This window comes from Aspergillus glaucus (assembly GCF_001890805.1).
Source record: "Aspergillus glaucus CBS 516.65 unplaced genomic scaffold ASPGLscaffold_13, whole genome shotgun sequence".
NCBI classification, from domain to species: Eukaryota; Fungi; Ascomycota; class Eurotiomycetes; order Eurotiales; family Aspergillaceae; genus Aspergillus; species Aspergillus glaucus.
The window spans coordinates 24,817-37,325 of NW_019170465.1; the positions used below are offsets into that span (position 1 = coordinate 24,817).

General features: G+C 50.4%; 6 protein-coding genes across 6 annotated transcripts; 2 read left to right on the top strand and 4 right to left on the bottom strand.

The window, feature by feature from the left end:
* Positions 1–122: 122 nt before the first annotated feature.
* Positions 123–1,308, top strand: ASPGLDRAFT_48264 (protein transporter TIM23). Its single transcript, XM_022546860.1, has 2 exons — positions 123–851; positions 905–1,308. Exons 1-2 carry the CDS (start codon positions 258–260, stop codon positions 926–928), a joined length of 618 nt encoding a protein of 205 aa, XP_022399634.1. The 5' UTR covers positions 123–257; the 3' UTR covers positions 929–1,308.
* Positions 1,309–1,915: 607 nt separating this feature from the next.
* Positions 1,916–3,377, bottom strand: ASPGLDRAFT_1493572 (ankyrin repeat domain-containing protein; the record flags this gene model as incomplete). Its single annotated transcript, XM_022542029.1, has 3 exons — positions 1,916–2,649; positions 2,689–3,228; positions 3,275–3,377. The coding sequence occupies 3 exons, from the start codon at positions 3,375–3,377 to the stop codon at positions 2,189–2,191; spliced, it is 1,104 nt and encodes a 367-aa protein (XP_022399635.1). The 3' UTR covers positions 1,916–2,188.
* Positions 3,378–4,315: 938 nt separating this feature from the next.
* On the bottom strand, positions 4,316–5,006 carry ASPGLDRAFT_1493574 (uncharacterized protein; the record flags this gene model as incomplete). Its single annotated transcript, XM_022542030.1, has 2 exons — positions 4,316–4,866; positions 4,959–5,006. The coding sequence occupies 2 exons, from the start codon at positions 5,004–5,006 to the stop codon at positions 4,513–4,515; spliced, it is 402 nt and encodes a 133-aa protein (XP_022399636.1). The 3' UTR covers positions 4,316–4,512.
* Positions 5,007–5,867: 861 nt separating this feature from the next.
* Positions 5,868–7,168, top strand: ASPGLDRAFT_26571 (ankyrin repeat domain-containing protein; the record flags this gene model as incomplete). The annotated part of the gene is made up of 2 exons (XM_022543579.1): positions 5,868–6,597; positions 6,858–7,168. The coding sequence occupies 2 exons, from the start codon at positions 5,868–5,870 to the stop codon at positions 7,166–7,168; spliced, it is 1,041 nt and encodes a 346-aa protein (XP_022399637.1).
* On the bottom strand, positions 7,165–9,492 carry ilv3 (dihydroxy-acid dehydratase ILV3). Its single transcript, XM_022546861.1, has 4 exons — positions 9,321–9,492; positions 7,842–9,247; positions 7,469–7,787; positions 7,165–7,391 (listed from the first exon to the last, which is right to left on the bottom strand). Exons 1-4 carry the CDS (start codon positions 9,389–9,391, stop codon positions 7,343–7,345), a joined length of 1,845 nt encoding a protein of 614 aa, XP_022399638.1. The 5' UTR covers positions 9,392–9,492; the 3' UTR covers positions 7,165–7,342.
* A 522-nt stretch (positions 9,493–10,014) lies between these two features.
* ASPGLDRAFT_129079 (putative protein kinase) lies at positions 10,015–11,999 on the bottom strand (the record flags this gene model as incomplete). Its single annotated transcript, XM_022540853.1, has 2 exons — positions 10,015–10,562; positions 10,619–11,999. 2 exons carry the CDS (start codon positions 11,997–11,999, stop codon positions 10,015–10,017), a joined length of 1,929 nt encoding a protein of 642 aa, XP_022399639.1.
* Positions 12,000–12,509: the final 510 nt, after the last annotated feature.

The following is a 12,509-nucleotide window of genomic DNA, read 5'->3' on the forward strand; positions in this document are numbered from 1 at the left end:
CCGCGATGGATTTTCGAAGAGGGTCTACCCAAACGGGTTAGTGGCGGGGAAACCTTAGTCCGGAGGCGGGCAGTCACGGGACTGAATTTTTTGTTCCCGGGCTTCCTCATATCGTCGTGTCAACCCGAGGCCGCCGCACGCAAGCAGTATTATTCGAGGTGGAACGCTGTCGCTTTCTCCGGATTCCTCTTCTTCCTCCTGTGTTCCTTCTAATTCGATTTCCTTTTGTTCTTCTTCCCACCTCCAATTCCTCCACCATGGCTATCTGGGATTCGTTTAGTGGCCGCAAACAGGCCCAGTCCGACCCTTTCGACCCCTCGACCGCCGCACAGGATGCCACAACTTTCCTCTCAGATGCCGCAATTCCCGACCCTACTCAGCTTCACCCTTTGTCCGGCCTGAACCAAGATGCTCTCGACTACATCAGTCTTGAAGACTCCGCGCTCGACGAACTGCCCGGCTCGCGATCCGTTCTGCCGTCCCGCGGATGGTCGGATGACCTATGTTATGGAACTGGCTCTACCTATCTGGCGGGATTGTCGCTGGGAGGAGTATGGGGTCTTGCTGAAGGATTGAGTCGGACACCGGTAACTGCGCCTCCGAAGATCCGGCTGAACGGTGTTTTGAACTCGGTCACCAGAAGAGGTCCTTTCCTCGGTAACTCTGCGGGTGTGGTGGCTATGGTGTACAACGGTCTCAACTCGGGGATTGGGTATGCTCGGGGGAAGCATGATGCTGCCAACAGCATCATTGCTGGTGGTCTGAGTGGAATGGTTTTCAAGAGTACCCGGGGGCTCAAGCCCATGATGATCTCGGGTGGTATTGTGGCCGGTGTCGCAGGCGGCTGGGCTGTAAGTGCATACGCTCTAGCATTGTGAGATTTTTACCGCTGACAAAACTGCAGATTGTGAGGAAGGCTTTCCTGTAAAACGCTGGCGCGGCCAGCTTGTATTCTAGCACCCAAAACCGAACCGAACCGCCTTGATCTCGAAACGTCAGTGGTCCGGAAATCCATACCCTTTATTCTCTCTCCAGCAAGCGAACCGATGTAACCATTGGTTCTTTGCTTTTGTTCACGCTGTATTAACAACGGTTTCCATTTTTGGCTATCTATCTCGTCTGAATCTCTCTTCTCTCCGGCGCTCAGAGTATCCATTTATCGCATTATCTGTGGATTGGGAGGTAAAAACCGGCATGATAATGGGTTCTTGATGTCTTTTCTCTTTTTTTGTACATATAGAGGTTTCCAGCGTTGGCTTGTGGTGAAAATGTGTCTTATGCCTGAAAAGTACGCTTAATGATACTCGGAGTTAAGTCAAAATGCTTGCAGGTTAGTTTCTTCTGATGATATCGACTTTCAATACCTATGGGAACAGTCCCTAGTCTGCTTCTTCCATTCGAGAACATAACCAAGCAATCTCAGCGCTTGGATCAGCAACGTTTCAAAAGCCATGCGAGGCTCCGAAGTGGCAGCTCATTCCTCGTCCAAGGTAACCCCGTACGCCTTGAAAAGATCTACCACCTTTTGACGGTCTTCATCTACCGAAGTCTTCATACTGCCTTTCCTCCATCTTCAAGTCTCTTGTGGACACCCTTCTCTAAGAGAACCCTGATAACACACACCGGGGACTTACGAGCTGCAGCTTCCATAAGCCCAGGCCGGACGGAGGCCCCATTTTCTAGCAGCAATTCCACGATTCGCGGAATGTGTGTCTAGCTGAAGGGCGAGAAGAGTTGTTAGAATGGTAGCCTATATGAGGTATTGTCTGCTCTTGTACGACGAATTCCGTACGTTGTACATTAGGAATCTAGCGAGGTTTATGCAATTCCATAATACTTAAAATAAATATAACGCTGATGTAGATGTTCCGGGGTCTACGAATTTTCTAATTCAGTAAGAACAACAATGAGTAGACTTCCAGCTACCGAGCATCAATTAAGAATCTAAGAGCTATCAGAGCTATCGGAGAGACTGTAGAGACTTTCTGTTAACACTCTTCTCCTGCCAAACTACGACGCCTTCTTCGAGTCGTGCCTATTTGCCGTCCAAGTTAATCCCATACGCTCTGAAAAGATCAACCATTTCCTGTCGTCCTTTATCCATCACAGTCTTGAGGGCCTTTTTTCTGTCTCCATGGTTCATATGGACACCATTCTCCAACAAGACTCTGACGACGCAGATTGAAGACTAAGCCGTTGCATTTTCCAGAAGATGAGCTTGAGGACGCACAGATACTCCCTTGTCCAGCAGCAAGGCCACAGTGTGCGAGAAGCCGTGCTCGAGAGCTGCCAGTAAAAGCGGAGCCTTTTCGAAACCAGGCTCTCCGTGTTTCGCATTAGGACCTCCATCTATACCCGCACCTTTTTCCAATAGTAATTCAATCGTATCATCATGTCCTCGAAGTGCGGCGTATCCCAATGGGCTGATTTTCTCTCTCCATTCATAACAGTCAATATTCGCTCCTTTCTCCAGAATGAATGGTATCACTTGAGTCCTTCCGTAATGCGCAGCTGCGAATAATGCATAGTTCCAGACACCCACTTGTGTACTCAGAGCAGTATGAGCGATCGGACTGTCTATAATAACCACGAAGTTCTGCTGGTGAGCCAAGGCTTTCTTCTCACCAACGTAAGCAGTCTCTTCGTCATCTTCACTGCGGGGTACGCAGCCAAGTTCCTATTTAACACCCTTGCTAAGAAGGAACTGGGCAATCTCCACATAGCCCCTGCGTCCGGCATTCGCCAAAGTGTCTCCAAACACATCACTCCCACTCTCCGCGTTGATGCATTCCTTTTCAACAAGATGTTTGACAAGTGAAAGGTTCCCCAGGATTGCAGCTGCTGAGAGAAGATGTTCTGGCGCGTCGATGGCTTGGTCGCTCGAATCCTTCATGAAAAGCTTTACCTCGGAGCCTGGGGAGAGCTCATAGGCGTTACGTATAACTGCTGCACGCGCGAGGGTTAGGGAGATATCTTCCTGCTGCCGCTGTCTCTGCTCCTTCCGTTGCTTCTCGTTATCATTTCCTTCGGCCGGGTTGAGATCGAGATTGATATATTCCATTATTCGGTCAGTAACATGTCGTATAGTGCGGGTGAAATAGTTTCCATCTCCTGGATCTTGAGCAAGCGCCTTTACTTGGAGGTAGTAAGCAGCAAAGGGCATGTATTCAGTTCCCGGAACATGGTCCGTGGAGCATACGGCGACGATAACCTCCCGGGAAAGAAACTCTGTTCATATTAGTATCCTTTTCTCGATATTTTAGATTGATCTTACTATTGACGCGTTGGAGCTCGATCAATCCACGATAGTCAAGGGCTCGAACAACTTCTTCGAGAATCGCACGGAATATCTCGAGGGGCAGTTCAAGGAGACCCATCTTGGATAGATGTACAATGAAGGATGAAAATAGACCTAGAAAGCAGTGTTGACTGACATTGAATGTATCATCAGCCACAAACGAGTTGAGAGAGAAGTGTGAGCGGTTGACTGTTGTGCAAATGTAGTTTACTGAGCCAGGCCATGCTGCATTTCTAGGCCGCAATTCTGATATTCACTGCTCTGTCACCTGACCACCTGCGTCAACAACTCGTAAATGGAGGACCCAACTCTGATCCCGAGGTGCCGATATTTTTTGCAGCTTATGACTATGGTTTCCCGAGCATTGTGGCCTTGCTGTTAGACGAAGGTGCCTCCATGCCTCCCGCCATACAGCAGCCGAGGGTTTTGCTTTGGGCAGTGAACTACAACTACCCAACCGATGTAATGAGGGTCTTCTTGGAAAAGGGCGTCCATAAGAGATATGAAGATGGAGGACAGAAGGCTCTTCAGGCTGCGGTGGATAAGGGACGGCAGGACGTGGTGGCTTTGTTCCAGGACCACGGTAGTACTTTGGATGGAGAATGATGTACCTTGTATACTATCTGATGCGTTCTTCTCCTTCTCCTGCTTCTTCTCGTTATCAGTTATGGAGCTGAGAGTCAGGAATAAGACTATTCTCTAACGAAAGGACAACGGATTGAAACAGACTACTACCTAGTCGAGAACTGCTCGCTTGCAATTTGAATTCGAAAGAGTTGAGGTTGTCTCTTCATCCAGGGTAGCCCCATACTCCATCATAAGAGCTGCTATATCCTGCCGTCCCACCTTCATAGCAACATCCAAAGCTTGCGTTCCTTCACCAATTTGTTTCTTTTGAAGACCCCTTTCCAAGAACATTGTGAAGATCTCAATTGAAATTGGGATCCTCCACATCATAGAAGCCAAGTAATTTTGGCAACTAGGAGACGTCAAGGCGCCTTCATTCAACAACAATCCCGCAATGCGAGGAAAACCATATGCAGCTGCCATAAAAAGCGGGATATTCAGAGTGGAATCTTTAGTCTTTGTGCCCCTGCTTAATAGCAATTGAACGGTGTCAATATAGCCTCGAGCAAAGTTCTGGGCTCGGGCTCTTCAACTGTGTCAAAGAGGATGACATGGATACAGTCTTATCCAAAAACGTCATGCTCATCTCACTCCAGGGCACTGCGATTTCCCATATTCACCGCCACCGGGAGAATATACTCTCGCCCATCGCTGGCCTGGTAATATCCGTATGGATTGGTGGGCTTCCATGATCCTTTCTCTTTCAGCACCGGACCCAAGCACCCATGGAGGTTAATCTCTGCTGCTTGGAAAACGGCCAGGGATATTTGCTTCAATCTCTCCTGTCTGCCCGGATCTAAGTGATTCATGATTCGATAGGAGACGTCGCCAACAGTGCGAATGAAAATGTTATCCTCCAAAACATCTGGAGCGAAGGCCCGTCTTTGGATGTAATACGCGGCGAAGGGCTTGAAACGTTCATTTTCACTATCGAACTCGATCTTGGTACACACCCAGTCAACGGTTTCTCAAAGGAAAAGCTCTACTATGCGTCAGCTATATTGTTTGTTTGGAAGCGGTAGGACGAGCTTACTATTGATGATTTCCCGGATATCTCGAGCGGGAGATCCAAGAGGCACATATTGCATCCGGCGTTGGATGTTGGTATCTTATGCTCGACGAATTACGGAAGTGTCTTTCAGTCAGGGAGTTTGACAATAGTTTTAAATATCACGCAGAGATGAAGATGACTCGCTAGGATCCCTGTCGTATAGTACCCGGACTATCTGTAAGCAATTCATTCAACTAACTGCGGGCTGATGTTTGGCGACGCAGCGGTGTACAGTCAATTGAGCTTTCAAGCCTCACTGGGATTCATCTAGGCCAAATCCCAGTCCGCCTATCAATGAGCCGGAAGACACGACAAATGAGTCAAACAATACATAAATCAAGCAATCAGGATTAATTAACGTGTCATTTGGGGTCCTTCTAAGATACTCTCTTTGAACGAATACGGAAGGTGAATCTGTATCCATACAGAATACTTACATGTATGCTGATTTTCCCAGGTGATATATACACTGGGGGCACCTTTCCCAATCCAGGCTTGCCAGCTTACCAATGCTGCCGCCCCATTTTACATTGAGCGAACCTGACCAAAGCCACTAACAAGAATCCGAGTATGTCATGTGATGAGTCTTTACGACTCTTATGATCCCTCAACACCTCTGACAATTGACCCTCTACCTTTGCTGTATTCGTGAAAACAGCACATCGATCGACCGTTAAAGAACTCAACTCAGCATACAAGATGCACCTCCTAAACGTACCGCTGGAGATATTCCGTGATATCATCAAGCAGCTCGTCGGCTGCTGTGGTCGCACTGACCTGGGGTGACCCAAATTAATAAACAGTAAGACATATCTGATTCCCACATCCATTGGCCCAGAAGCGAAATACTAACATGAACCAGGGCTCTTTGCTTACGAAACTATCAATGCAATGTGCTCTAAATACAACTCTGAGTTCAGCCACATTGATGAACGGATGGATTTTGCCCCGTATTATGTTCAACGAAGAGCGCTTGCTCCAGACTCATCAGAGGATAACTTAATCATCCGCAGCATGCGAGACAGATCCTACAAGATGGTGGACTATCTAAATCCCACTGGGAAAGATAGCCATAAAAAGCTGAGACAGACCACCCTGCCTGTTTTGCGTGCAGCAGTCAGCATTCAGGTTCGTGAAAATATGGGCTGGATTCTGGATGAAAAGACCCGGAAGATAGATCTGAGACTCAGGGGATATACCGGCCAGCCCAGTGATGCACGGGAATATCTTCCAGTGGCTGTGAATGCGGGGGACTCAGCACTGGTTAAGCGTCTTGTGGAAGCCGAAGGTGTTGATGTCAATGCTTGCAGTGTTGTGTTCAAAAGACCTTTGTTCAATGCCGCAAGCCAAGGTCACCTAGAAATTGTGCGGTATCTCCTAGGAGGTGCTCATTTGGATCCTGATATACGATTGGCATATGAGAAAGAGGTCAAAGACAAATACTTCTATGGGTATGAATATGTGGAATATCCATATCCCGATACCCCCCTGGAAGCCGCAGCATTAAGAAGAAACGGGGATATGGTACAGCTGCTACTATCACACTCTGGAACTAATCTCTCAAAAACATCATACAGCTATCTTCACGCAATCGAGCATGCAGCAAGGAGTGGGAACATTGGTCCGTTAAAGTTACTGCACGGGGAAGCTGATTTCAGCGGCATGTCCAAGAATGTTCCTCAAACACTCTAGAACCACAAATTATTGTCCACCGCATATGACGGGAAGAATAAAGCTGTATCCTATGTCCTGGACATGGGAGAAGAGCTGGACAATGTGGTATACTGTGAAGAATATTCCGCCGACACCACCGCCTTAGGATTCGCTGCAATGCGGGGCCACAGCGACACTATCCAATTACTATACTGGATAGAGGTGCAGATACAAACGGGGCCTCTGGAGACTGCGACTCTGAAGAGGCGCCGCTTCTACTAGCGTCAGAGTACGGCTTCCCCCAGACTGTGGCATTGCTATTGGATAAAGGTGCCTCGATGCCTCCCATGGAGACCTATGTTCTGCAACGGGCATCATCTATACGCTCGCCAGTCGATTGCATTAGGGTCTTTTTGAAAAAGGGTCATCATAAGAGAAGTCAAGATGGGGGAAAGGCAGCTCTGAGGGCCCCAGTGAGAAGAGGGCGACAGGGGGTCGTGGCCCCTTTTAAGACATTCGGGATTACATTGGATGAGTGATATGTCGCAATCCGCACCTTCAAAGATAGTATGTAGAGATTGAGCCAGAAATAAATTGCTTTTCTGAACCATTCATATCATGCAACAAAAAGAAAAAAGAAAAAAAACCCTTTTTATCATCCCATAAACCAAAATAGCACATAACATAAGAATTACAATTCATAACCCTACTTTTTACTCCACAGCGTCCGTAATACACCCGTGGCTAGCATCCTTGACGGTTCTGTACGTGTCCAGTTAGCATCCCACCCACATATATCCATAAACCCAGGTCCAGGGAAAAAAAAAAAAAAAACATACCTAGCATACTTCCCCAGCGTCCCCCTCATCGTCAACCCCGTCGGCGGCAACTCACCAGCCGCCTTCTTCACCTCCCACTCTTTACGTCTCTCCACAAGCACCGGCTCCTCAACATCGAGGTCCAGAATGCGCCTCTCAGCGTCGATCGTGATCACGTCGCCGTCCTCGACGAGACCGATGGGCCCGCCGACCGCGGCTTCGGGGACGATGTGGCCGATCAGGAAACCGTGCGAACCGCCGGAGAAACGGCCGTCGGTGATGAGCGCACAGGCGTCGCCGAGGCCGGCGCCCATGAGGGCGGAGGAGGGCTTGAGCATTTCTATTCGTTATTAGTATCTTATAGTGAGGGAGTTGGGGATGAGGGGGGGAATACCAGGCATGCCAGGACCACCCTTGGGTCCGGTGTAGCGGATGACAACGACAGTCTTCTCATCCTTCTTAATCTCATTGCGCTCCAGCGCAGCAATGAACTCATCCTCCTCATCGAACACACGAGCCTTACCAGTAAACGAAGTACCCTCCTTACCAGTAATCTTACCAACACTACCACCCGGCGCCAATGAACCACGCAGAATCTGAATGTGACCAGTCTCCTTAATCGGGTTCGACATGGGCCGGATGATCTTCTGGTCCTCGGGGAAGTCGGGCACCTTCTCGAGGTTCTTGGCCAGCGTGTCACCGGTAACGGTCATGCCGGAGCCGTCGATGACACCCTCCTTGAGCAGGAACTTGAGCAGCGAGGGCGTACCGCCGATGTTGTGCAGGTCGGCCATGACGTACTTGCCTGAGGGCTTGAGGTCGGCCAGGAAGGGGGTGCGGTCGGAGACGGTCTGGAAGTCTTCGATGTCGAGCTTGACGCCGACGGAGTCGGCGATGGCGAGGAGATGCAGAACAGCGTTGGTCGAACCACCGGTGATGTTGACAACGATCATGGCGTTCTCGAAGGCCTGGCGGGTAAGGATATCCGAGGGACGGATGTCCTCGACCAGCAGCTTCTTGATGGCTTCACCAGCAGCCAGACACTCGAGGTCCTTGGCGGGGGATTCAGCCGGGTTCGACGACGAACCAGGCAAAGTCATACCCATAACCTCAATAGCAGTAGCCATAGTGTTGGCAGTGTACATACCACCACAAGCACCACCACCAGGGCAAGCATTCCGAATAATATCAAACCGCTGCGGCTCGGTAATATCGCCCGTCAAAAACTGCCCATACGCCTGGAACGCAGAGACGATATCAATATCCGCATTCCCCTGCATAGCCGCACAACCAGGCTTAATTGTGCCTCCATAAACCATCAAACTCGGCCGATTCATCCGTCCCATCGCCATAAGCACACCAGGCATATTCTTATCACAACCGGGAATGCTAATGTTCGCATCATACCACTGACCGCCCATAACCGTCTCAATCGAGTCCGCAATCAAATCCCGACTCTGCAACGAGTACCGCATACCCTTGGTCCCCATACTAATCGCATCACTCACACCAACCGTGTTGAACTGGAACCCCACCAGCCCGGCCTTCTGCACACCGTCCCGCACCCGGTTGTTCAGGTCCAGCAGGTGCATGTTGCACGGGTTACCGTTGTACCAGACGGACGAGATTCCGACTTGTGCTTTGTTCATGTCTGCTTCGTTCAGGCCGGTGGCGTACAGCATGGCCTGCGATGCACCCTGCGAGATGGGCTGAGTGACATTGCGGGAGACTCTGTTGATGGCGGAGTCGGTTTCGGCGGGGGGTTTGTTTGCGCGGGGGAGGGAGGTTGAGAGGGAGCGACTGTGTTGACAGTAGATATTAGTAGGTGGTCAATTGTTGGTAGCTGCTGGACCCTGAGGGTAGCGTGACGTACAGAGCAAAAGAAGTCTTGGACAAGCTCCGCAGAGCAGAGGGCAGACGCCCCCGGGGTTGTGAAAGAAACATTTTGCAATTGACACACAGTCAGGAAGTTGTAACTTGACAGAGGAGAAAAACAGAACGACAACACCTCGACTGTCTCTCCGTCTCCAGAAAAAAGCCGTCCGGAGTTGAACCGGAGCTCCGCGGGCAGCAGCGAAGTCGGTGCTGGATCGGGACTAGCGCTGCCGATGCCGGGATTGGCCCAATAGAATGGCTGGGATTGTCAGCGTTTTGTGCCGGGGATGAACCGATTATTCAGCTATACTTGTGCATTTTTCTATTGGGTCGAACAGTTGTACTTGTACTCTGTTGAATGGAGGATTTGCTGGATTTAAGTATGCTAACAGGTCAATTAAACAGCCAACTAGGCAAAGATACTCGTATATGCTATGGGTATAAACAATCTAGCAACAAACTAATTATTATCAAGGATAAGATCATGATCATGCATCGTCTCTCGGAAACCGAATCGTCAAGAAAGAAAGAAAGAAAGAAAAAAAAAAAAAAAAAAAAAAAAAAAAAAAAAGAACAAGATACAACTAATGCAATGGCCATGGTGAATGACCGAATCAGCTCACAGCAAATAGGTGATATGTTCCTGTATGCAAAAGGCATCACATGCAAATTAAGAAGAAAAGAGTCCAGCTCTAAGGCACCTCTTGGTCACCTCGTTTCAACCCACCAGGCATATCGATCGCATCCCGGACCCAGGGAATGGCGGCGATATCATCGAGGTTCTTTCGTCGTGTGTTGCGCTTCAAGAGACCCTCAACACATTTGTGTGCCTCGCCCCAATCCTTGCCCTTTTCGGAGTCCCATTCCTCGTCACTGTCGGCATAGCGGTACCAACCCCACTCGCATCGAGCGATGCGGTGTGGTGTTCGCGCACGGAGTTTGGCGGGGTCACCACGAGTGCCGGGAAGGGCGTCGAAAGGCAGTCGGTTCTCCATCATGGCGTACAAGGACACACCGAGGGCCCACGCGTCGGTTGAACGTCCGTCATAGGCCTGGCCCATAAGGATCTCGGGTGCTGCATAGTCTTCACTGCCACAACGGGTATGGAGAAGCGGGCTTTCGGGGGGTTCGGGGATTCGTCTCGAGAGACCAAGATCGCTCAGGGTGACAACGGCTCGATCATAGGTGCGCCAGTCGATTGGCTTATGCATGGCGGCCGATGGGATGGTCACGAGCACGTCTGATATTAGTCAGCGACACAATTCCTGAATTCTGGTCGAAAAAAAGGGAACTAACTTTCTAGTTTGATATCTCGATGGACGATAAAGTTCTGATGGAGGTAGCGCACTGCAGCCACCAATTCCGCAAAGATACGTCTAGTGAGGCTGGACGACATGGGTCGCGAGCTTGACGATGCGATATCGAAAAGGTCTCCTCCAGGACAATAGTCCAAGACCAACAAGGCTCGTTTCTCGTCGCTGCCAAAGGCCTTGAGTTGAACGATGGACGGGTGATTGATGGTTTTCAAGATATCCACTTCCCGTTTCAGGGAGACTTCCAGACGTTCCTCATCCGCACCACCGGCAGGACCATGCTCGATCACTTTGACCGCAACCAATTTCCGCGGCGTCGAAGCTGTATCGACCATGGGAGACAGATCACTGGCGCCATCTGCTTGGTCCAGCTCCATGCGAGCAGCAAGGTTGACCTGGCTGAATGTCCCTTGGCCAAGTTGACATAGCTTGCGGTATTTGCGAGGCTGCCGGCTGCGTATTGATCGCACCGAATAAACCTCTTCCGAATCACCCAGAGAAGCAGAACGGCCAACGACCGGCCCTTGCTGCTCATCGTCAGCACCTCGACTGCTCCGGGGCGGTGTAAGCGGACGAGCAGCAGGAAAAGTAATCCCGCGCTGCACGGCCAGGTATTGTTCGCGATGAAGACCGTTTTTGGTTTTGTCGTCGGTACCGGAAGACGGAGCGATACTATGTGATCCTGACGCGACAATCGGACGTGGTTTAATGGGGATACTGCGTCCTGGGGGCACATAGTCACTCAGACTGCGGTTTCGCGTGTGCCTGGGAGGTGGGACTTCAGGAATACTAGCAGCAGTATCGATAGACCGTTCCCCCCTCTCTCCGCTGGTATATGGTCTCGTACGAGAGCGCGAGCTCGACCGTCCGAAGCGATGAGAGGATTCACTCAATCGCAAACTCAGACTAGAGCCAGGGCGAGAGATGGTCGAGGGCGTACGAGACAGAGGTTGCGCATCGTTTCGAGACGGCCTCCATGGGGTAGCACCAACAATAGGCGAAGGCAAGGGCGTAATATCACCCATAGCCAGCAACTGAGGAGACGACAAAACCGAAGCAGCCGGTGACAAAGAATTAGTACTCGAATTGCGAGCAGCACGCAGTCCACGAAAACTGGGCGTCCGCGGTGGCAGACCACTACTACCGGCGGAGGAGACGCTGTAGGTAACCATAGGATCGGCAGAATTCATGGGACTGGAAGTTGGGGGTACATCGGTCCGGATCTGTAACGAGGGCATATAGTGGTGGGACAGATAGAGAGGTGGTACATTCTCGTTATTTTGCACCCAATCCGTCGTGGCGGGGAAGGCGTGGGCAGAACCGGGTCTGGAGCAGGACGAGGAAGACGACGGGGGCGGCGACATGGCAGACGCCGGAGCCCCGTGGTTCAGCAACGGGACCGGCTGTGCGTGTTCATTATCATGCGGGTGAGATTGGGGGGCATGGGCCGCTATGGTTGCACTGGCCGGATGTAACTCGGACTCGGGAGGGTTGTTGATGTTGTTGGTAGTGCTGTTGGTAGTGATGTTGGTGCTGTTGCCGCTGATATTGCTATCGGAGCTGCAAAGGGACCCAGACCTGACGGTCGGTTTGGGAGAATCGGGATCAATCATCGAATTAGAACAAATATAGACTAATCCGGGGAGGCTGTTTCATAGAATAAGAGGGCCTCTATTGCCTTGTGGTTTCCGGGCGTGGCTGAAAGGTGGAGCCGCCGTTGGCTTGGTGCTGTCACTGCAAACGGCAGACTCTGATAGGAGGAGATGAGTCAGATGAAGGAAGGAATATGGAGAATTGTATGTAAATTCGAGAGAGAAAAAAGTGAAGAAAAGAAAGAAACCAGCAAAGAGGCCCTATTAAAGGAAACGATATCC